This window comes from Choloepus didactylus, chromosome 21 (genome assembly GCF_015220235.1).
Source record: "Choloepus didactylus isolate mChoDid1 chromosome 21, mChoDid1.pri, whole genome shotgun sequence".
NCBI lineage: Eukaryota > Metazoa > Chordata > Mammalia > Pilosa > Megalonychidae > Choloepus > Choloepus didactylus.
The window spans coordinates 26346263-26369379 of record NC_051327.1 but is presented as its reverse complement, the minus strand read 5'-3'; the positions used below and the strand labels follow the sequence as shown (position 1 = coordinate 26369379).

General features: G+C 53.7%; 2 protein-coding genes across 3 annotated transcripts in view; one reads left to right on the top strand and one right to left on the bottom strand.

Moving 5' to 3' along the window:
* The window catches only part of C21H7orf50 (chromosome 21 C7orf50 homolog), a 109670-nt gene that overhangs the window by 45780 nt on the left and 40773 nt on the right, over window positions 1–23117 (bottom strand). The window contains exon 3 of the mRNA XM_037813765.1: window positions 375–410. Within this exon, the coding sequence (XP_037669693.1) occupies window positions 375–410 (36 nt within the window). The remainder of the gene's footprint in view (window positions 1–374; window positions 411–23117) is intronic.
* On the top strand, window positions 16225–21556 carry GPER1 (G protein-coupled estrogen receptor 1). Of its 2 annotated transcripts, none has more exons than XM_037814076.1 (2): window positions 16225–16346; window positions 18837–21556. In XM_037814076.1, the coding sequence occupies exon 2, from the start codon at window positions 19125–19127 to the stop codon at window positions 20166–20168; it is 1044 nt and encodes a 347-aa protein (XP_037670004.1). In that variant the 5' UTR covers window positions 16225–16346; window positions 18837–19124; the 3' UTR covers window positions 20169–21556. The 2 variants fall into 2 exon arrangements, with proteins under 2 accessions (XP_037670004.1, XP_037670005.1); XM_037814077.1 differs by having other exon boundaries at window positions 16246–16346; window positions 18541–21556.

Here is a 23117-nt window from a genome sequence, read left to right as displayed (position 1 = left end):
ATCGGGCCCGTCCTGAAGAGGGGCTACCGGGCGAAGTGCCTCGGGTGTCTGGGCTCAGCTGCCTCTGTGGGAACGGGGGCTGCACTCAGGGCAGGCTCGGACGTACACACCTGATCGCCCTGGTCAGGGCGCCCCACGCAAAGCCCTGGGCCCATGCAGCACCCCACAAGCCACAGACGCAAAACTGGCGGGCGAATGCTGTTTTCTGACCCGCAGTCAGGCTCAAGGGACCTTTCCGAGTTGGTTTAACTAAAGAAATATCCCTGGCCATTTCCTCTCAGCCTGGCCACTGCTCCTCCTTTCCAGGCCGCCTGGCTTCCTGGAGTACATCAAATTCACAGAGCGGTCTTCCCACCAAAGAGGCAGAGACCTACCTGGAGCAGGTGTGGGTCCGCGACATCTTTGCAAGCCTGTGGAAGAGACAAGAGAACGGTCGGTCACTGGGGAGAGCCGCTCACGCACCCCACGTCCCACAGCCCACTAGGGTCCGAAACGAGTTGGCTGAGTGCTTGTGGCAGGCGGTGGGGGCGAGTCACCCCCACGACCCTAGGAAACCCAAGAGCCAGCAGGCCCAAGGCTCCGGCGGCACCCGGGGACGAGCACCAGGGATGAGCACCACTTCTGGACTTGCTCCTCTATGTTGCCTCAACCCAGTGACTACCGGAAAGCTAAGTCCCCAGGTTACAGCAAAACCTAAAGGCTGGAAGGAGCATCAGAAGGTGACGAGCGGAGAAGCAGGGATGTAGGAAGGGAGAGCTCAGGGAGCCACGCCTCAGGTCATGCTCGGCCCCGAAGCACTGCCTTTCCAGAAGGATCCGGGGGCCCATGGGGCAGACGGGGGCTGCAGACCCATCTCAGCTTCCGATCACGTGGGACCCTCAGTGGCCCTGGATGGAAAGCGCTGGGCTTTGTAGACGCAATGGCTAACGGCGTTGGACTAACTGCTTCCATGTAAGCCTCAAATTATTCACAACATAAACGTTCCAGTACAATACCTGGTGCCCCGTTCAAAGATAACCAGACTTGAGGAGTCTAGCTCCAGGGATCATCTGATTATAAAACAATTATGCTCTTTCTAAAGAATTAAAAGATAAGACTGAAGATCTCCGCAAGGGTGGGACTCTGTAGAAGTGTCTGCAGGCCCACAGACCCTCTAGAAATAAGACACAACTTAGACTTCAAACCCCGAGAATGGCAGACTGGTGTGCGCAGAGAGCGAGCCGGAAGCCTGGAAGCTGGGCCAGAGAGGACAGCTGGGGAGACGCTTGCAGACTCCTGGGAGGAAGGGGACGAGGCAGAGGCGGCACGTGACGCTGTGAAGGTCACGAAGCCACGGATTCAGGAGGCCCAACAAAGCCCAGGCTGGACAAACAAACGCCACTCGCAAATTCCAACCACCAGCAAAACTGTGCAACTTCCAGACAAACAAGGAGTAAGTCTTCACCGCCTAGCAAAAGCTAAAGGATTTTCACTAACAAAAGTTCTGAGAAATGCTTAAGGCAGGAGGGAAATTATTCTAGATAGATCTGAATTGCAAAATGCAATTAAAAGCCAAGAAATTAGTAGATACATGGGTAACTCTAAATAAACATTTATGAAACAACAATGCCGGTGGGTTTGGGAAAATTGCAGTGAATCCAGATGCAGAGCAGCGTGGGGGAGCTGGGGGGCCCACCCCCCACCTGCCTGCAGGGGGACGCCGACAGGGCCTTCAGGAGAGGGGCCGCCCCGCGCCCCACCGTGGCTGCGGGGGCAGCTGGGGCAGCTCCAGGAAGGTTGGGGATGGCCTGCGGGCACAAGGCCTGGGGAGGCTGCCAAGCCTGGGGGCGCCAAGTCACCCGCCTGTGGTCCGGACCTGTGGTCAGCGATGGGGACTGCAGGCAGAGGCCCATCCCGGGGCGGCCGGCCCCTCCTGGAGGAAGGAGACCCGCCGGGGAGCCGAGCCGTCTCCAAGCCTTGCGTTAAAAGCTTGTTTCCGTTTTCACTGCCTGCAGTGCAAGGGCAGCAGTGCCACCTCCCAGTCTCATCTGCCATTTAGTTTAACTTGAAGAGGTGGGTGCCATGGGGAGAGGCCATCTGTAAGGAAAGAAAACTACGTTGGTGACAGAAGGGCCTGTGCAGCTCTGAGCCTGCTGTGCTGGTGTCTAAAGCCCCAACTTTAGGTAAATTCCAGTGGGAAGAGGAGATTAGCCCAGGCGCACTGTGCGAGTATTCTGAGAGTGGTGCGAGTTCCCCCATGGGACAGAATCGGGCCGAGTTCCTCAGAACAGCGGATTCAACGCCAGACAACAAGCGCAACCGCAGCTCTGCTCTGCCCCCGAGGAACGCGGGTTCTGGGCGGTTTACTCCGTGATGGGCTAAAGTCAGAGAAGCACTGCTGGGCCTGAGCGCAAGCGGGAATCCTGAATCCCACTTCCTGGAAGGGCTTTCATTTTACTCCCCTTTGGGGATAGAAGCCCCCGAAAGTGCCCTCAGAGCCGCACACAGTCCGTTTTTCCACGTGGAGGCCGCGCCACTGCTCGGGAGGGGGCGAGCCTGGGGGTCTGCTCCCCGGGCCCACAGACGCCCCTGGGGCTCGAACCAGCCATGAGCTCCCTCCCCGGCACAGGCTGGAAGGGCCGCCCCCTCCTTATAAACACCGCCCTGACAGCGGCCTGCAGCTAGCCTCTGCGGCACCTGCGTCTGTTACGGGGTGCATCGCCCTGTCCCCAAGACGGCCTCCCACAAGTCGTAGGTGCTGTGCCCCCGCCACACCTCCACAGTAGTGAGGATGCCACAGCCTCCCGGAACAGCACCTCAAGGCTCACACACGTGTACGTGGCCCTGCTGGTCCTGACGAGTGAGCGGCTGATGAGTCCACTCACCGCTAGGGACCCTAGACGTGCTCCTCCTGGGCCTCGCTGCCCTGCCACTGCCGGACCAGCCTGGGCCGAGGAGCACCAGCCTTGGTCTCAGCTCCTACCAACAGGCTCCTTGTCACGGCAGCTCCCAAGTCATGGGTGGCCCTCGGGCCGGCAGTGGCCTTGGCTGCCATTCTGAGCTGCGCCTCCTGCCGTTCCCTGGGAGCGGTGGCCCTGCTGGGCCCCTGTAGAGAGCTGCTGCACAAAGCCATGTGCCAGGTGAGCCCACTGGCCGCTTGAGCTGAGCATGGAAGTGTGACGATCAGCCTGGGCTTGGCTCTGCCCGCCTGCCCTCTGCCCAGCTGGCCCAGTGGGCAGCTCCTCCCCAAGGGAAGAGGCTTCTGCCCACACAGAAGGCCTGGCAGTCGCCCCGACCACATCTGCTTGCCGACTCTCCTGCAACATCATGCAGAGGGCCCGGCAGGAGCCAACGACGAGCTTCCCGTGAACGTGGGGAGAGCTGTGTGGCTCCCCAGGCCACCATTCTGCTGTCAGCCTTGCAGGCTGGTGCTGTTGGGAATCCAAGAGCGTCCCACACAGAGGTGAGGAGAGGGGAGGCGGGGAGGCCATGGCACCTCCTCGGCAAGAGAGACCTGCCAGGAAAGCCAACGGGCATGTCACCGGGTCTCTACCACTGGAACTCAAATCTGCTCGGTGGACACAATGTGAATGATGCAACTGTTGGATGGTGCTTATTAAAACTAGCTTTCTGCCATTCAGCTGCATTTACACAAAGCGCACAATGTCACTTTGGCCAAACCAACAAGCACACCCCAAGAAAAATTTGCAAGTAAAGGATGTCATTTGTGGTAGCCACAGAACAAGCTTCACCTGGCCGGCAGTTCCCACAGTGTTGGGGGGGGGCATGGACTGTGTCGGGGGTGGGGTGGGGTGGGGTCTGTGGACTGTGGTGGGGGTCCGTGGAGAGGCTGTGGTGCTTCTTTCTCTGCCCCTACCTCAACCAAGGGACAAAAACGGAATTTGGAGAATAAGGACATTACTTACATAACTATATGGCCAAATTATAATCTGGTTCTAGATGGTTGTAGCTGGTTAACCTATAACACAGCCAGAAAGTTTGGCAACATGAATCTTGCCAAGAATAAAGAAGTATTTTCAAAACACATCTTTGGGGTTAAGAGAACAATCAGCCACAAGCTTAAGGGCACACAATAACTTGTGTGAACCCAGTGACACAGTATCACTGGCACTTCCTGCTCCTGGGGACCCGGCAGACAGTGAGCGCTCATCAGCCAGGCACTCAGGGTGGGTTGGGGAGAAGCTGTGGATGCCAAAGACCCCAACTGTTCTGGCCAACAGGATCTGCAGAAGAGCCTGGAAAATATGCAATATAAAAATGCAAGGTACAGTGACAAGCTCATCGTTCTTGCCGGATTTATACTAAAATTGTCTTGGTTGAACAGAGAAGAGGGGCATGCAAGGGAACGGTGTGGCTTTCTGAAACCTGCATCTGTGATATCTTCACCTTCAGTGAAAGTTTTCATGTTAGCCTGCAACCTAAACAACGAAAGCTCGTCTTCTGCGGGCTTATAAGGCCAGTGTTTATAAATGTGCATCAGTTCTTCAGGAGAAAAAGGCTGTGGCTCTGACACAGTCAAGCAGCTTCTGTAACGCACTATTAAATACATAAGACGCCTCCAGAACCCCCTCCGCTTCTCCTGCATTTACCCACATATCCATGAGCCTTCATGTGGACTCTGCGCCCCCCAGGGTGAGCAGGGAAGACACATTACAGACAAAGCTCGAAGCTCGGAGGGTGTGGAAGGAGCTGCTGCCTCCACTGGGGTGACCAAGCAAGGGCGATAGCGCCAGGGCCGCGGCCACTGCTCCTCGTGGCCAGTTATTTTCTGTGAGATGCTGGACATTGTGAACTTACCGGGTTGAATGTTTGAATTTCATCGTCTTTCTATAAAGCATTGCTTTTTAAGAAGACATAACAATTATAAATAAAAATGCACCTAAAGACAGAGTCCCAGAATATATGAAGCAAAAACTGACAGATTTGAAGGGAGGCTCTGACAGTTCTACATCAATAGCAGGAGGCTTCACTGCCCCACTTTCAATAATGGACTGAGCATTTAGACAGAAGGCCGCTAAGGAACCAGAAGACGTGACCATGCTCTAAACCAGCTAGAGAAACAGAAAGCACACAGCACTTCACCCCACAGTGGCAGGGAGCACGTTCTCCTCGAGTGCACAGCGGTCACTCTCCAGGACAGACCACACGTTAGGCCACAAATCAAATCTTAATAAACTTAAAAACATTGAAATCATACAATGTAGCTTTTAAAACCACAATGGAATGAAGCCAAAAAACAATAACAGAGGGAGATGTGAAAAATTCACAAATATGCAGAAACACTGCATACTTAACGGGACAAAGAAAAAATCACAAGGAAATTAGGAAATATCTTGAGGTGAACGAAAATGAAAAGACAACATACCAAAACTTATGGGATGCAGCAAAGGCAGTGCTGAGAGGTATATTTATAGCTCTAAATGCTTAAATGCTTACATTAAAAAAGAAGAAAAATCTCAAATCAGAGACCTCACCTCACAACAGGGGGACCTAGAAAAAGACAAGCAAACAGGACCCAAAGCGAGCAAAAGACAGGAAATTATAAAGATCAGCACAGAGATAAATGAAACAATAAAAAATAGAAAAAAATTTTTTAAGTTGTTTCTTTGAAAAAAAAATCAATAAAATCGACAAACCTTTAGCTAGACTGACAAAGGGGAAAGGAGGACACAAATAATTAAATGAAAGGGGGAACATTATCAACCCCACAGAAATCAAAAGGATCTTAACAGGATACTATGAAGAATCAAGTTGAAATGGAAGAAGTAAAGCTTTCCCTATTTGCAGATGACATGATCTTACACATATAAAATCCTGAAAAATCCACAACAAAGCCACTAGAGCTAATAAACAAATTCAGCAGAGTGGTGGAGTATGAGGTCAACGGGCAAAGTCAGCAGGGCTTCTACACGCTAGTAATGAACAACCTGAAGAGGAAATTGATAAAATCAACTTACAACAGCAACTAAAAGAATCAAATAAAATCAATTTCATCAAATAAATCAAATAAATTTAACCAAGGATGTAAAAGATTTATTCATAGAGAACTATAAAACGTTGCTGACAGAAATCAAAGAAGACCTAAATAAATGAAAGGACATTTGTGTTCATAGGCTGGAAGATTAAATATTGTTAAGATGTCAATTTTACCCAAAGCAATTTACAGATTTATGCAATCCCAATCAAAATTCCAACAGAAATGGGAAAACCAATCATCAGATTTACGTGGAAGGGTAAGGGGTCCCAAATACTCAAACTCTTGAAAAAGAACAAAGTTGGAGAACTCACAATTCCCGATATTAAACTTACTACAAAACTACAATAAACAAAACAGCATGCTACCAGCACAAGGACAGATATACAGACCAATGGAAACAAACTGAGATTTCAGAAATAAACCCTCACATCTATGGCCAACTGATTTTTGACAAAGGTGCCAAATCCATTTGATGGGGAAAGAATTCATCTCTTCAACAAATGGTGCTGGGAACACTGGAAATCCACAAGCCAAAGAATGAAGGTGGACCCCTACCTCACATCAAACATAAAAAGTAACTCACAACGGATCAAAGACCAAAATAGACAAGAACCCAAACTACAAAACTTAGAAGAAAACATAGGGAAGTGTTTTCAGGACCTTGTGTTAGGAAAGGTTTCTTAAACTTCATACCAAAAGCACAAGCAACAAAAGGAAAAATAGATAAATGGGGTGTTACCAAAATTAAAAACTTCTGTGCAGTAAGTATATCAAGGAAGTAAAAAGACAACCTATGGAATTGGAGAAAATACTTGTAAACCACATACCCAAAATGGGTTTCCTATCTGGAATATATAGAGAAATCCTACAACTCAACAACAAAAAGACAAACAATTCAATTAACAAATGGGCAAAGACTTAAATAGACATTTCTCCAAAGAAGATACGCAAATGGCTAACAAACACATGGCAAGATTCTCAACATCATTAGCCATTAAGGAAAATGCAAATCAAAACCATCATTTCATACCCATTAGACTGGGTACTATTAAAAAAAACAAAAAAGAAATCACAAGTGTTCGGGGGCTGGTGAGAAATAGGAATAGGCACTCACTCTTGGGAGGGAGGGTGTGAAATGGTGCAGCTTCAGGAGGGTAAATATAAAACGACGTGAGACCTGACAATCTTGCTTCTAGGTGTACACCCAGGAGAACTGAGAGCAGGGACTTGAGCAGACACCTGCACACCAGTGTTCACGGAGGCATCATTCACAATTGCCAGAACGTGGAAGCAGCCGATGACGGTTTCACTGAATATGGTCTCTACCCATAGTGGACTATTACTCAGCCCTAAAGAGGAACGAAGTTCTGATACACGTGAAACATAACGAACCTTAAAGACATCAGACACAAAAGGACAAACATTGTACAGTCCTACTGACCTGAAATAATTAGAACAAGCAAACTCGTAGAGTCAGAAGCTAGGAGACAGGCTATCAGGGGATGGGGTGGGGGTAGAGAGTGGAAGTTAGTGCTGAATCAGTACAGAACCTCTGTTTGGGGTGATGGCAACATTTTGTAATGGATGGTGGTGATGGCAGCACAACATTGTGAAGGTAATTAACATGGCTGAATTATATATTTGAATGTGATTAAAAGGGGAAATTTTAGGTTGTATATACATTATGTTCTAATTTGCTAATGCTGCCAGAATGCAAAACACCAGAGATGGATTGGCTTTTATAAAAGGGGGTTTATTTGGTTACACAGTTACAGTCTTAAGGCCATAAAGTGTCCAAGGTAACACATCAGCAATCAGGTACCTTCCCTGGAGGATGGCCAATGGTGTCCGGAAAACCTCTGTCAGCTGGGAAGGCACGTGGCTGGTGTCTGCTCCAAAGTTCTGGTTTCAAAATGGCTTTCTCCCAGGACATTCCTCTCTAGGCTGCAGCACCTCAAAAGTGTCACCCTCATGTGCTCTTGGGGCGTTTGTCCTCTCTTACCTTCTCGGGAGCAAAAGTCTGCTTTCAACGGCCATCTTCAAACTGTCTCTCACACGCAGCTCCTCTCTCAGCTTCTGTGCGTTCTTCAAAGTGTCCCTCTTGGCTGTCCCTGCTTGCTCCTTCTGCCTGATCTTATATAGTGCTCCAGTAATTTAATTCAGACCCACCATGAATGGGTGGGCCAACATCTCCATGGAAATTATCCAATCAGAGTCATCACCCACAGTTGGGTGGGGCGCATCTCCATGGAAACACTCAAAGAATTACAATCTAATTAACACTGATAAGCCTGCCCACACAAGATTACATCAAAGATAATGGCATTTTGGGGGACACAATACGTTCAAACTGGCACACATTACTAGAACAAAATTTTTAAAAATTTAAAAATGAACACAAATGGTAAATGCCAATGTGAGTTGTGGACTACAGTTAATAGTAAAATTATTAATAATATTGTTTCATTAATTGTAACAAAAGTACCACACTAATGCAAAGTGTTAATAATAGGGAAAACTGCATTTGTGTGTGTGGAGGGGGTGGAATATAGGAACTGGTATTTCCTGTATGATTTTTCTATAAACCTGTAACTGATCTAATGAAAGATGAATTACTTAAAGTTCACATGTGCTCAAAAGGCTGAGATCTAGGGCTGGAGCAGATGATCCCAGAGCATCCTGTGCTTCCAGAAAGCGAGGAAGTGCTCCCCATCAAACACAAAAAGACAGGAGCCAGGAGCCGGCCAAGAGAGCCCTCACCACAGCCAGAGCTGGGACCCTCTGAGCAGCAAAATAAAGCTGCGCTGGAGCAGAACCATGGTGTAAAATAGATATCCCTGAGCCCACACTGCTAGGAACAAATGACTGAGTGGATTAAAAACAGGGGAGACAGTGCAGAAGCAGCAGAATTCACGCAGAAACTCTGCCCGCAAGCAGGGGGTACACACCACCCCAGGGGCGGGCTGCGCAGTCTGGAAGGGGGCACGAGGTGGGGATCCCTGGCCTCCACCTCGGCCAGGTGGTCAGTCCAGTTGCTGCAAGTGCCCTTGACAGCGCTCGGGCTTCGACAGAGCAGCAGCCCTTAAAACACCACTGCACCCCTCAAAACTGCCCAGGTAACAAGCCCACAGGCAGGGGGAGACACCGTCACAGCCCAGAGGGACCTCAGAGACATGACGACTGAAGGTGCGTGGGGCCCTGGGGCAGAAGGGTGGGAGCAAACCCAAGGACGTGTGGGCATCCCATGAACTTCAGATAAAAACGCTGGCTTGTGAACTGTGGTGAAGGCGCCACACTCAGGTAAGATGCTAACAACGGGTGATGCTGTGTGGGGGTGGTGGGAGCTCTCTGAGCTCTGTGCAAATGTCCTGTAAACCTAAAACTGCTTTAAACAACAACATGTCCACATGGGTCTGCTGGCTCCACAAGGCCTTGCCCGGTGGCAGTGAGCGCACCAGCACCCAGACCTGGGTTTCTGGCCAAAAGTGCAGTCCTCAAAACCATCAGGGGCCAGAACTCATCAGGAGAGCCAAGGGCGTGAGGGACCAACAAGACCCAGGAACGCTGACAGGTCACGACGCAGACAGCAGCAGAAGGGGATGTGTGGCCCTGGCAGGCAGGAGAGGCTCTGAAGAGCAGAGAACAGCACCATCCCAATGTCAATGTCTTGGTCTGGGGTCCACGCCACTGTCTGGCAAGTTGTTCCCACTGGGGGAAGCTGGGGAAGGGAGCGCAGGAACGCTCTGCAGCACCTTTGAGACGTTTCTGAAAGCCTAAAATTACTTCAAGAGAAAACATTAAAACAAGGTGAAGTCCTAGGCTACTGGCTGCAGCCCTGCCTGTAACAGCTAAGATGCAAACAAATCAGCACCGCAGGAGACAGGTAGGTAACAAGGTTACCCTTCTCCCGGGGCCAGGGGCTCTCTTGTCCGTCCCTTTTGGAGTGGGGAACGCAGGTGCGTACCTGGGTGTGTGTGTGTGTACTTTTGGGTGAAACACAACTCAGATTCACACTGACGTTTCTGGTCCGAATCCAGGACGGCAGTCCCCACTCCCGGCAGGGTCTCGGTTCCGTCACTTGTTGGCCCCCCGCACGGCACACCGGTGCATCTCAGTCACGGGGCACTGCGGCCAGAACTGATGACAATTTCCCGGACCTCAGAGAACAGCCCGCATGAAACGATGATATTTTAGTCACTTGGAATTATTGCTCCCCTGTGCATGCTACCAACTGGATACATATTTGGGTCATTTGTTTTCTTTTTTTTATTTTTAGGGTTTGTCTTTTTACTTAATTATATAGTTATGTAAAATATGTGCATGGCTCCAAAGACAAACCTCTAGAGCAAAACTACTTGGAAGAACGCAGGCCTCCCCTCCCTTCCGTCTCCGAGGCTACACATCACCACTTGCCCTTGCGCTGCCTGCTCTGAAACCACAGGCAGACACGCCCACGCCACACGCCTGCAGCTACCAGGTCTTAGATAACTGGCAGCTTATGAAGCACAATTTTGATGACCTTGCTGCACTGAGAGAACAAAACGTGTAATGAACCTCTTAACATGTATCCCTCCCGGTAGTGCTTTTCTGGCTGGGTCCTGGCTGACACAGATTCGTTCATCTGACGTCAAAAGGAGCTGAAACAAAATTACGGTGTTAAAAGTTGGGATAGTGAGCACTTCTGAGGAGGAGGGAGGAAGAGCAAGTCCAAGGGGAAAACACCCTGGATTCGATAACCAGCAAAGTCCTTCGGAGAGCATGAAACAATGGCCACGTGGACGAAGAGGAAGCTGAGAGAGCTGCAGTCGGTGACGCACCACAAGTTCCCAAAGGAAGCTCCTCGGGCTGCAGAGCAAGGGCGCCGGTCAGAAGTCCAGCTCTGTCACAAACGCTGAGGACCGCCGTGTGGGCAAGAGCCTGAATAGACACCGAGAGCTTTTAAAGCTGTGGGTACGTGGTGTAGGCAGGGGTCACGTGACGGCACGGGCACGGAGAGCGGGAGGGTGGGCAGCCGGGTCGAGGGGCTGGGGTGACACCGCTGCCTGCAGCCTGCATGCTGGGCCTGGCAACCGCGTCGAGGAGGCACAAGGGAACAAAGAGCAGCAGAAACAAACAGAAAGTAATGAGAGGCGGATGCAACCCCAGCCACACCCGTAGCTACACTAAATGTGAACAGCCTAAAAGTCCAATGAAAAGCAGAGATTATCAAGATGGATTTTAGACAAGAAAGACCCATTTTAAATATAAAAAGGATATGCACTGCATGATTCCATTATGGAAGAATAATCCATTTATTATTCCGTTTCCGTGAAGCTCAAGGACAATCCAGCCAATCTACTGCGACAGAAGTCAGGACAGTGGTGCCTCTTGCTGGGGAGAAAGGGAGACTGGAAAGGGAGACAACTTCCTGGGCACTCATTTCAAAAATCACCGAACTGTGCCAAAGTCTGTACATACATAACTATATCCCAATAAAAAAGGATACTAATAAAAAGTCATTAAAATTTAAAATACCACAAACATTTAAATTCAACAGAAGTTTCTGAAGAGCAGCTTAGAAAATCTGTTGGACTAAAATTAGAAAAACAAAGACGGAAAATAAGACAGAAAGGATAATATCAGAGGGTCAAGGCAGAAGGCCCAACAATGGATTAAGGGAAATATTCTGGAAAGAATGAGAGAAAATGAAGAGCAGAAACGTATGGGAAAAGCAAAGAAACTCCCCAGTGCTGAAGTACAACGCGAAAGCCCCCCACTGAGGAAATGTGACGGGTGGTCAGTGCTGAGGACCCGACCACCACTCCAGCAACATGACACACCATCGCTGGCCCCAGCGTCCCTGCCTGTGAGGACAGGAAGCTGATGTCTGACCCTTCTCGGCTGGAGCGACTCACTCAGGCCATTGATTCCCCAGCCCGAGCCCCCACGCGGCTTTTTTCTAGCTAGCCTTTCCAGGAGGGGCCTCTTCACCAGCAGATGCCAGAAAGCACCAAGGACCAGAGGCGGGCGCACCCACGGGGCACCTGAGAACCATCCCCAGGAAGGAGCGCCTCTGTCCACAGTGTCATAGAGTCCAGCCCAGGGCGCTGCCCGGTGTGACGAGCTGAGTTTTCTCCTAAGTATTTTCACTGAGATTTGATGACACTGAGTTTATAGGTGTTTCAGATAAAGGAATACTTTTAGAAACCTAACCACAATAATGTAAATTTGTGGTTCCCAAACTTTGTCTTTTAAACAGCAGGATTCTTTCTTTAAATGGAAGCTTATTATAAGGGGGGCTGATACATAAAATGATCGAGCAGGTGCCAACCTAAGCAGCCTGGAGCGGGGAGGATGCCTGGCCGCCAGCACAGAGCGCCCCGTGCCCCAACCGAAGGCCCCTGGAGCAGGCCTCCCGGTGCTGAGGTGGCTGCCATGCGCCGCCCTGAGGCCAGGCCCGCAGGAACCAGCCCCCGCCGTGCCTCCCCACCCCAGAACCATCGGGACACATGCTGAGAACAGGAGGAAGATCTAGGGCTAAGAAAAAACTAAGAAACACCTAGCACTGCGGTTTTCCAGCAGTGAGAGGATACTTTTACCCAAAAGAGTGTACGTGGAAACTTAAGTTTGAAGGGAAAATCAGAGCGGAAAGGAGTGGGGACGTGTGGGCCCCCCTGGGGGCAGTCTAGGGGTCTGTCATGGCCCTGGACCCTCAGCCTCACTCCAGGACAGCCCGCCCACCAACGCCCTCCCAGGGCAGAAGTGCGCCCTCCATCCGCACCGCGGCTGCCACCCACACCGAGGTCGAGTCCTGGCCGCAGCGACACACGACTCCCAAAGGGCCAGAGGGGCAGTCGAGAAAGTGCCGCACCGGCTGAGAGGGCCCGGCTCTCCACAGGCAGCCCTGGGACTGCTGCTTCATGGTGAGACGGAAGGCGCATGGGCACGTTAAATGCCCCTCCGTGATGGAAAAAACTGGAAGACAGGACTGCTGAAGACCGAGTCTCTCTAGGAACCGGCCTCAGCCATCAAGAGCAGCTGCCCGCTACCCACAGCCTGTGGCCACATGCCCCGGCCCAGCACAGGGGCTCGCCAGGGAGGGCTGGGCGCCGTCGGAGGGAAGTCCCCGGGAGCCTCCAGAGCGCCCTCCCTACGTGCCGGCCTCTGGGCTCACGGACGAATGCCCAGAATCAAAGATTCCCACGCGAGGCAGCGCTGGCTTCCTGGTGGCTCTGAAGAGCTCCAGCAGCCGAGTGGCTGTGAGTTTGCAGATTTCCTAGCCACACGGCACCCTCCCAAGCCAGCAGGGAGCAGCCTGAAGGTGACGCGGACCTGCAAGGGGGCAGCCCCAGAACTTTCCAAGGGTAAACCCTGACACAGAGGGCACAAGCCCCACCAAGCAGGGTTCAAACCCCGGTCCTGCCCCGGAGGACCTCATGGAGTCATTGTGACCCCGAGCCCTGGTCCCATCTCCTTAAAGGGGTAACTGGCCTTGCCTTGTAGATCTCTCAGGACTGTCCTGAGATGAAACGCGCTAAGGTGCTTTGAAAAGCATCTCAAGGAGGTGAAAGCCGGTTGGCAGCATCCTGCACGCATGAAGCAGCCCTCTGCCCCCACGTCCAGGTGCTCGGGAGGCACCGCGTTTGCTGGAGAGCGATGCCTCGGGCCACACTCCGAGGGCAACCGCCTTCTCCCCGGCCCACAGTGGAGCGAGCTGGCTTTCCCAACCTCGCGTGGCCTGAGCTAGAGCCCGCTGGCTGCCACGCTCCTCCAGGCGTGTACTGGAGAGCTCGCCTCGCCCAGCCGCCGGCTCTTCCCAAGGTCGCACCCCGACACGCAGCAGCCCAGAGAAGGCAGAGGTACGCCGGCATTGCGGTGCTCACAGAGCACCCCAAGTGCCAGGCACCCCTCACAGGCAAAGATGTTGGGGCCAGAGAGACTGGGAACCCCAGGATCACGCAGCGTCTTACACAGACACTGAGCACTGCTCTGACTGCAGGCGCTGGGCTCGTCTTGGGACCCATGGGCTCCTCCCAGGGCCTGCGGAGCTGCGTCTGCCTGTGCCCTGCTGAGGGCACTGGTGGGGGGTGCAGGCTGTGAGGCACCTCCCTCAGGCCACGGCCACCCACCCCGTGTCTCCAGCTTGTGGGCTTGTTCCTGAGCGGCGACATCTGGCTGGATTTGCAGATTTAACCAAATGAGAACTCATCAGACTGGATTCCTGTTCCAGGGATAGCCAAAAATCTAACTTTAAAAATTTTTTAAAGAAATCAGATTCCGCAAGGACACAGGTGAGCTGGGGGAAACCACGGCCCGGGCAGCAGCTGGGCGCGATGAGGTGAGCGGGTCCCAGGGCTGCTCTGCTCTCCGCCGGCGCATGTGAAACACCTCGCCCCAGCCGGCACCCAGGAAGTGCCCACTGGATGTTGGATTTTAAGGTGCACAAAAGGGCTTCATGTTTTCCAAAAACTTCTACTACCAGAATCCTTTCGTGTCCCAGACCAGGCAAACCTGAATCAGGTTTAGTGGGGTGAAATGAAATGATCTCCAACAGGGGACTTAACCCCCCACTGGCCTCCAAGCCCCCAGCCCCAGCTCAGAGGATTGGAAGAACAAGCCTGAAGCATAAACCAGGAAGCCCAGCCCCATGGCCACCCCGGGCAGACGTGCTGGACGGCAGGCAGGGGCCGTGCTGAGGGCCAGCTGGGCGCAGGTCCACCCGTGGGGGCTATGCCAGGCAATGAGGCTATTTCAAGGTTTGGGCTTTCTGTTTTACTTATTTACTTAATTGAAAAGAAGCTTCAGTTACTTGTGACTTGTGTCTTTCAAAATAGTGTCTCAGGCATTTTTAAAGATGAAACAATCTTGAGTCCAGGGCTGGCCTGTAAAACTCTAGACTCCAACCAGCTTCGCTGATTTTATCACATCGTTCTCACACCACAAAAAGCTAACATGCAGTCTTAGAATTTGTAAAGCTAAAAAGAACCCTAAGTGTTAGGATTTTTTCCATAAAAAATATAACCAAATTCCCTGTTGAAAACGTCTACATATTTCCTAAAACGTGTAACCAAAAGGTTTAAATTGTTATTGTACAGAACCCCCTTGATGCCTGTTTGCAAAAGGTTCATCACAAACAGCAAACTCGGGGTGCGGCCGTGCCGGCCACTGGGGCCAAGTGTCCTGGAGGTACAGGCCTGTGCCCCTGGCCCCCCCGGCTCCACACTCCCGGGCAGGGCTCTGAGCCGCAGCTACTCGCAGCAGTCAGACTCAGAGCAGCAACGACCACCGAGACTAAGCTCAGAGCATCAAAAAATTAAAAAGCTAAAAAGAGGCCAAGAAGAAAGTACAAATGGGACCAATTAAAATTCTAACTTCTTTTAAAAACTGCACAGCACAGGGTGGGCAGCCAAGGGCACCGCAGGAAGTCCGTCCCAGGCAGGGTCGGCGTGTCTGGGAGCTTCTCCCGCCCTTGCTTGGGGAGCTCTACAGGCAACTGGCAGAACCCTAACAGCCTGCAGTGGGGTGGCGGGAAATGGCCCAAACACAAGGCTACCCAGATGTGCAGGGAGGCGGGAAGGTTCCCTCGGACGTGCCCAGATGTGCCGGGAGGCGGGAAGGTTCCCTCGGACGTGCAGGGCCAGGGGTCTGCCCCCATCAGGAGGCGGTGGCTGGGATGGGGGTGAGGGGCCCTGTCATCCGTTACCGACCCACCAAGACAAGTCAATCAGAACGGTTTCTGGAGCTGAAGGAAAGGGAATTGAAGTGCACTTCATATTTGGAACAGGAAAATGATCTTAATTCCTAATTTACTTGCCAAAAAAAATGCCTGGTATTTCTTAGGTTTAATTTTCTTTCTACAAAGGTCTTTCTGAAATTCATAGACAAAATTCTCCACGCATTATTCACGTGCTAATATCTAAATTTACAAAATTTAGTGTTTAAAACCAGTCAATTCTAAAACAAGCAAGAATATGTATTTCAACAAATATGGAAGGTTATTATCTAAAAGACAACTTCTACTACAATCCCTTCAAACTTTAAAAAAAAAAAAAAAACTGTATCAGAGAGAAAAGGAAAGCAGTGACACTGGAAACTTCTACCAAACCATGTTTAGTGGGGCTGAGCTCAGTGCTCGGTGTGGGAGAAAAAGGGCCAGCAGAGGAACAGTTAACACCGCCTTCCTGGGCGGCCGCACCACTGCGGGAGACAGACGCCAGGGCAGCCTATAAAGCCCGTGTCCGGCCAGGCTCGCTCCCTCGCCTCTGCCCCCTCGCCGCCTCCCAGGCCGGATCCCACCCCGCCAGCCCAGCGCCTCCGCCGCGCGCCTCCAGCCTGGTGTGAGCCGACGCCAAGAGCCGGTTCGGGAGGCCCCGGCCGGCCCACGGCTCAGGTAAGGCTCAGCTCCCGGCCTGACCACCTGGGTCAGGGCCGCTGGGGACAGTTCCCGGCAGAGAGCGGGAGGGATGCCGCATGCTGGCCTCCCCTGCTGCGGGTGGAGGCAGCACCCTCTGGCATGAGGGGCACTGGGGCTCCCAAAAATCCAAGGCGCCCACAGCTCTCCACGTGGCCACCGTGTGGGAGGCTGTGTGCACAGGTGCCCGCCTCCCGCTGCACTCTGTGGCCACTTCTGGAAAGACAGACACCGCGGCGCGGGTGGGGCAGGGTCGGCACCCTTCCTTCCGACAGAGCGTGGCCGAGCAGGGCAGAGCAGGGGGGTGGGCACACCTTTAAAGGACACGGCCACAGGGCTGACAAAATGCCACCTTAGAGTTCCTGGTCGGACAAGCAGTGGGAATCGGGAGCCTAATGGCATCAGCGTTTGGTGCTCACCCATGTTTCTAAATTCAGGGCCACCTGCACCGAGGTGCTGTGTCAGCAGAAAATGTCAGTGTTGGTTCCTGAATTTTTCTCTGAGGCCCTTAGAAAAACAGCAGTGTTGGTCAGGATCAAAAGCCTCTGTTCACACAGAAAAGAAACGGAGGACCCCTTCTGTAACTCTTTTCCCACAGTTTATTTAACAAGTAGTCAACAGAACAAATATATGTGGAGGGATTTCACCTTTAAAACACTCCTCTAAAAATGCAGTCTAACACTTTCCAAGGTTTCCACATTTTAAGAGGAAAATACACCCTCCGAGCAGTTTTAACAAGCAGTTAAATCCAGAGGCCACACTCAGGGGTGGTGACCATCTCACGGACTCTGAGGACTGCATCCTCCACAGGCTCCCAGGGTGTTTGGTACTGTCCACCAAAGAGAGACGAGAGTGCAAAAAGGTACCAAAGTGCCCCCCCAGCTGAGCAAGGCAGGGACTGTCGTAACAGTGATTTCTGAGTGCTGACAAGTACGATTAGTGAGTTCTTTTCCTTTCCCTTCTTCAAGCAGTATCTCTACAGCACGAGTCAACAGATTGCTGGCCTAGTTGGCAATACTTAAAATGACTCGAACAATCTCAACAGAAATGCAATTCATCTTTACCCGACAGGTCAGGGGACCCCAGGTCTCCTGACAGCGGCACTCCGACTTGGGGGCCAGGTCCTCCTTTTCCGGGCTCCGTCCTCTACAGTTTGGGGTGCCCCTCATTGCGACCACCCAAACTGCCCCTGGACATCACCAAAGGTCCCCTGGGGGACAAAGCTCCCCTGCACCCCCCACCAAAAGCCACCGGCCACCCCCTAGAGAACGTCTAGGGAGCAGAGTGCAATCAAATGACAAGAACTTCACACAGCCGGGAGTCCCCACCAGAAAGAGGAGCCCCCAGGTCTCCCCACCCAGTTTCTAGGTTACAAGGAGCACCACAAAGAATACATCTGGTTTTACAATGACTGTGTTCAACAGACAAACAAAAAAGTTCTCTCATGAGCTGGAAAAAAATGTGTGACACTATTACAAGGAGTTAACAGTGAAGTGGTACATGGAAAAACGCAGCTACTGCCACGACCAGCTGCAGTTAACAGTAATATCTCACTATTCCTTCATCAACTGTAACAAACATGCCACACCAATGCTGGGGTCAATAACAGGGAAAGAGGGTGTGGGGGGTTCTGGGCTTTCTCTCTTTCTTTTCTTTTTTGGAGTAATGAGAATGTTCTAAAATTGATTGTGGTGAGGAATGCACAGCTATGTCATGACACCGTGAGACACTGATGGAAGGATCCTGTGGTGTGTGACTGAATCTCAATAAAATGGCCTTTAAAAGAAAGAAAGGAAAAAACCAAAGCAATCGTACTTGCTAATGCAAACTAGTTTTGTTTCCCTTAAAAGAGAAAGATTCCCTATAATAGTGGGGGAAAAAACTTTCAATTAAAAAAAGAAAAACAAAAAACAAAACATTCGGCTTTATAATACTGTTAAAACATTGAACAAAATTTTAAATAATGTTTTCTAAAATAATTATTACTTTTATTCCTTATTCTCTCTCTCACCATTATGAGAGTTTCATTTTCGGCACCCAAACTCAGTATTACCTGTAAGCAAAAAAGGCTCCATTTATCTATTTTTTGCTCCAATTCCCACAGTCTTCTGGATTCACTATCTTTCAGAAAAACTGGGTTTTTCCATTCCTATCTTACTTCTTTTTCCAACAGCTGGTGAAATAAATTTCATCTCCTCCCCAGATGAAGCGTCTTCCAGCAGTCATGTGCCCCAGAGGCCACAACCCGAACCCTTAGAAAAAGCCCCCCCGCGCCCAGTCCAGCGCGGGCCTGGCAGCCACAGGGCCCACAGGGAGGACGGTCGTTCCCGACACTCGCGTCCACGGTGATCAAGCCCAGGGCCTTCCCTAGGTGCCAATGCCCTATCACTCCCCCAGACCCGCCAGTGAGCCGGGTACGGCCAGAGAACGCCAAATCGGGCCCTGACCACCCTCCATGCCCTCCCCCAGGCCAGCCGAGCTGCAGCACTGAGCCGAGCAGCTGCTGCCCCGCGCAAGGACGGCCACTGGCACGGAGACGCCGCAGACCCAGCGCCCGAGTCTGGCTTGTAGGAGACTCCACCGACCATCACGTCTGCCTCCACTTTCCACTGCAAGTGCCACCCCTGAGGAGTGTTCCTCAATTTCAAAGATGTCTCGCTCACTTGGAAAAGAACTGCCTTCCTCCCTAAAAACAGATCTCCGGGAGCCTTCTGGCAAATCCTGAGCCCCGAGGCCGTGGCTGCTGGAGCCTTCGGCATGGAGAGCACCGCGGGGCTGGAGCTGCTCAATGGCACGGCCTTCCCGGGGCCGGCCAGCGCCTCGGCGCAGCAGCACTATGCCATTGGCCTCTTCCTCTCCTGCATCTACACCGTCTTCCTCTTCCCCGTCGGCTTCGTGGGGAACATCCTGATCCTGGTGGTGAACATCCAATTCCGTGACAAGATGACGGTCCCCGACCTGTACTTCATCAACCTGGCGGCCGCAGACCTCATCCTGGTGGCCGACTCGCTCGTCGAGGTGTTCAACCTGGACGAGCGCTACTACGACTTCACGGCCCTGTGCACCTTCATGTCACTCTTCCTGCAGGTCAACATGTACAGCAGCGTCTTCTTCCTCACCTGGATGAGCTTTGACCGCTACGTCGCCCTGGCCGGGGCCATGCGCTGCGGCCTGCTCCGCACCAAGCACCGCGCCAGGATGAGCTGCGGCTGCATCTGGATGGCCTCTGTCTCGGCCACGCTGGTGCCCTTCACGGCTGCCCACCTGCAGCACACTGGGGACGTCTGCTTCTGCTTCGCAGACGCCAAGGAGGTTCAATGGCTGGAAGTCACCTTGGGCTTCGTCGTCCCCTTCGCTGTCATCGGCCTCTGCTACTCGCTCATCGTGCGGGCCCTGGTCAAGGCTCGCGGGCACCGAGGCTTGCGGCTGCGCCGGCAGAAGGCCCTGCGGATGATCGCGGCTGTGGTCGTCGTCTTCTTCGTCTGCTGGCTCCCGGAGAACGTCTTCATCAGCGTCCACCTCCTGCAGCGCACGCAGCCCGGGGTGGCCTCCTGCAGACAGTCCTTCCGCCACGCCTACCCCTTGACCGGCCACATTGTCAACCTCGCCGCCTTCTCCAACAGCTGCCTGAACCCCCTCATCTACAGCTTCCTGGGGGAGACCTTCAGGGACAAACTGAGGCTGTACATAGAGCAGAAAACCGGTGTGCCGGCTCTGAACCGCCTCTGCCATGTCGCCCTCAAGTCGGTCCGCCCGGACAGCACGGAACAGGCAGACAAGCGGCTCAGCAGTGTGGTGTGAGGAGCCCCACGCGGGCGCCCCCCGGGGAGCAGCAACAGACGCCGGTTCCCACAGGCCCAGTGACGCGGAGGGCAAGGCGGGCAGGCACCTCCATGCTTCTACACCTCAAACGCGGTCGGAGCACTCACGGGGCCCTCGACTGCCCCACCCCGCACAGCCTGCTGCAGCCACAACCGCCCCGCAGGAAAGGGCGCCAACGCCAGGCCCATCCCCACGCCCCTCCCCGTGCGCTGCCCCTGATATGGGTGGCCACAGAAGCAAAACGAGAGGCCCTGTGGATGAACTCTTGGTTACAAAGGCGACCAGCCACAACCCGGCACCCTGGGGAAGACACAAAGGCTGGGGCGGAGTCAGCGCAGTGGTCAGTGCTGGAGGGCAGGCAGCGTGTCCCCGCCTGCAGCCTGCAACCGACTCCTCTCGCCCTGCTCGGACTCAGTCTGGGCCGCCTCGAGCTCCTGAAGGCCGCCGTCGCAGCGCTTGCCCCCACATCCCCCGATGGACGGGCTCTTCAGCAGGGACCCCCGTCCTGCCACCCGACTGGGTCATGGCGGCCTCTGCAACAAGCTGAGTGCACCGAGACTGCGCAGCGCCGCAGGGCCGCAACAGGGAAGCGATGTGGACGGTGCTGGGGGCCACACACAGGTTCACTCAAAGCCACATGCACCAGCCATGCTGGCAACATCCCGTCCCTGTCAATAAACAGTCGCCTGTGAGGTCTCCTCAACCCAAGAGGGGTGAGGGGGCCCAGGGAGGCCAGCAGCCGCCCCACCTCCAGGCCCAAGTTCCATGGGGCTTGCTCGCTTCCCGGAGGGCCCAAGTCCAGCCCAGGGCCAGGACCCGCCATTCCCAAGGCTCTGCACACTTCCCCCAATGCAGAAGATGCAGCTCCACCTGGGCAACCAGAGCCCTCTTTTCTAGAAGGCTCTGCACTGTGCACCTAAGCCAAGGTGCTCACAGTACTGAGAAGGCTCTGCTGGGCCCCTGTCTTCCCCTCCTGGCCCCCTGTCCTTCCTCGGATGGCCCTGAGGACAAGGCCTGAGTTCGAGTCAGCTCCTCCCCTCATCTGCCGGCCACCCTGTCAGCGCCCACCCCGGGAGGCCTGGCTCCCTGACAGCGGCAGCGTGCCAGACCGCCAAACCGGGCGCCTCGGGCAGGACCTCGGGAGCTTCCACAGAAGTACCTGGTGGAGCTCAGGCAGCGTTTCCCAAAGGAGAACACGAGGCAATTTTTAAGTGATAGAAAAATAAACCTTTTTAGATTTCAATAGTTCTTATGGCTATTTTCCACTTACAGCTAGACTGCTGCTTTTTCACTTACGATAATAACATTGTTGTATTTGCTTTATACATGCATTTGAAGAAAAGGGCAAGCCAAATAAAAAAAAATACTGGAAAGAGAACAAGGGTCGGTGGACTTTACATGCTTTACCCAGCCCAGGGCCCAGGCCAGCCGTAACTGGAGACTGCAGGAGCCGGGGCGGCATGCCCGAGAGGGGCCTCCGTGCCCACAGAGGGTGGGCATCAGTGAGCAGGCAGCCGGGGACTGACCACCGGCAGACGTGGCCCTCTCACGCAGTCCTAGAGAGAGCATCTTCCCACATGACGTAAGCATAAGGTCCGCACTGGCGCAGCCGCAAACCTGACAGAGGTGCCGCCCAACGGTCCCAGTCCTAGGCAGGACGTGCTTTCCGAAGGAGCATCTCAACTCCCTGCCCGAGGGCAAGTCAGCCTCTCAAGAGCACTGCCAGGAGTAAGGAGGCCCTGCGGCCTGTGAGGTGTCCCTACAGGTGTCCCTGTCCGGCCCCTGAGCTCCGGTGAGAGCAGGCCCAAAGCTGGCGCAGCTCTCTAGGGAGGCCCAGCTGCCATGCCCACGGAGGGCACGATGCCACGTCCACACTCCTGTCTCCCGGGGGTGCTCCCACAAAACAGCTCTGTCCCCCGAGTGCCTCCACTGCTGATGTGCTCTGCCCCGCAGGGGTGCCGGACGTGGGCTCGCCCTCCCGACACCCCAGAACGGAGGCTGGGCTGCACTTCCTCCCTGACCTGACCACCTAGCACCCAAGCGGACGCAGTCCGGAACAAGGGCTTTATAAATATGTGAGAACCCATGTTCCCAACCTTTAACTCCTCCTGGGAGGGATGGGGAGGCAGACAAGTATGGGAGCCCCCTACGAGAGCCGAGAGCCGGCGAATGACGGGCTCTCCCCACTGCACGGGGAAAGGGACTGGAGCCGGGAGACACTGCTCACCGGCTCAAAGTCCTAAACGGAGCCTGGGGCTGCCCAGCTCCGGAGCCCGGGGTCCTCCCTCCCCAGCGCTCAGCCACCCCCGGCATCTGACAGGCGCCAGCCCCGACAGCCAGGAGTACGGGGAAGGCGGGTGGAGGGCTCTGCCCAAAGCCCCAAATCACCAACCCAGGAGCTGGGGAGCTCCCCACCCCCCAACCGGTCACCAGGGCCAGCACGGATTCCTGCAGATCCTTCCCTGGGAGAGAACAGAGGAAGCTTCCAGCAGTGGCTAAACCAGACCACCCTTCCCATGTGTTTGCAGACATCCCTGTCGCCCTCCTATGCTGCCTCCTGCTTCTGAGACCCCTCACCCCGGGCACCTCCCGACTGGTCCTGGCCAGAGGCCCAGGTCCAAGAGGTGGACGCAGCTGCCACCATGGGCCTTCCAGAGCACCTTCCTCCTCCGTGAGCTTGGGGCAGAACTGCTCCGAGGATGGAGACGACAGCTGCTATGGGCCGCAGGCAGGACGGCGAGGTGGGGAGATAGTGAGGCGGCGGGGGGGGCAGCAAAGCTGGGGGGCAGCGAGGTGGGGGTATGGCGAGGAGGGCGGGCAGCGAGGTGGGGGGTGGTGAGGTGGGGGGAAGTGAGGCGGGGGGATGGCAAGGCGGGGGGAAGGCGAGGCGGGGGGAACGTGAGGCAGGGGGAAGGCGAGGTGGGGGAT

What these genes read in the sequence shown, in the direction of transcription:
- GPER1 (XM_037814076.1), top strand. Translation starts at nt 19,125, where the DNA reads ATGGAGAGCACCGCGGGGCTGGAGCTGCTCAATGGCACGGCCTTCCCG.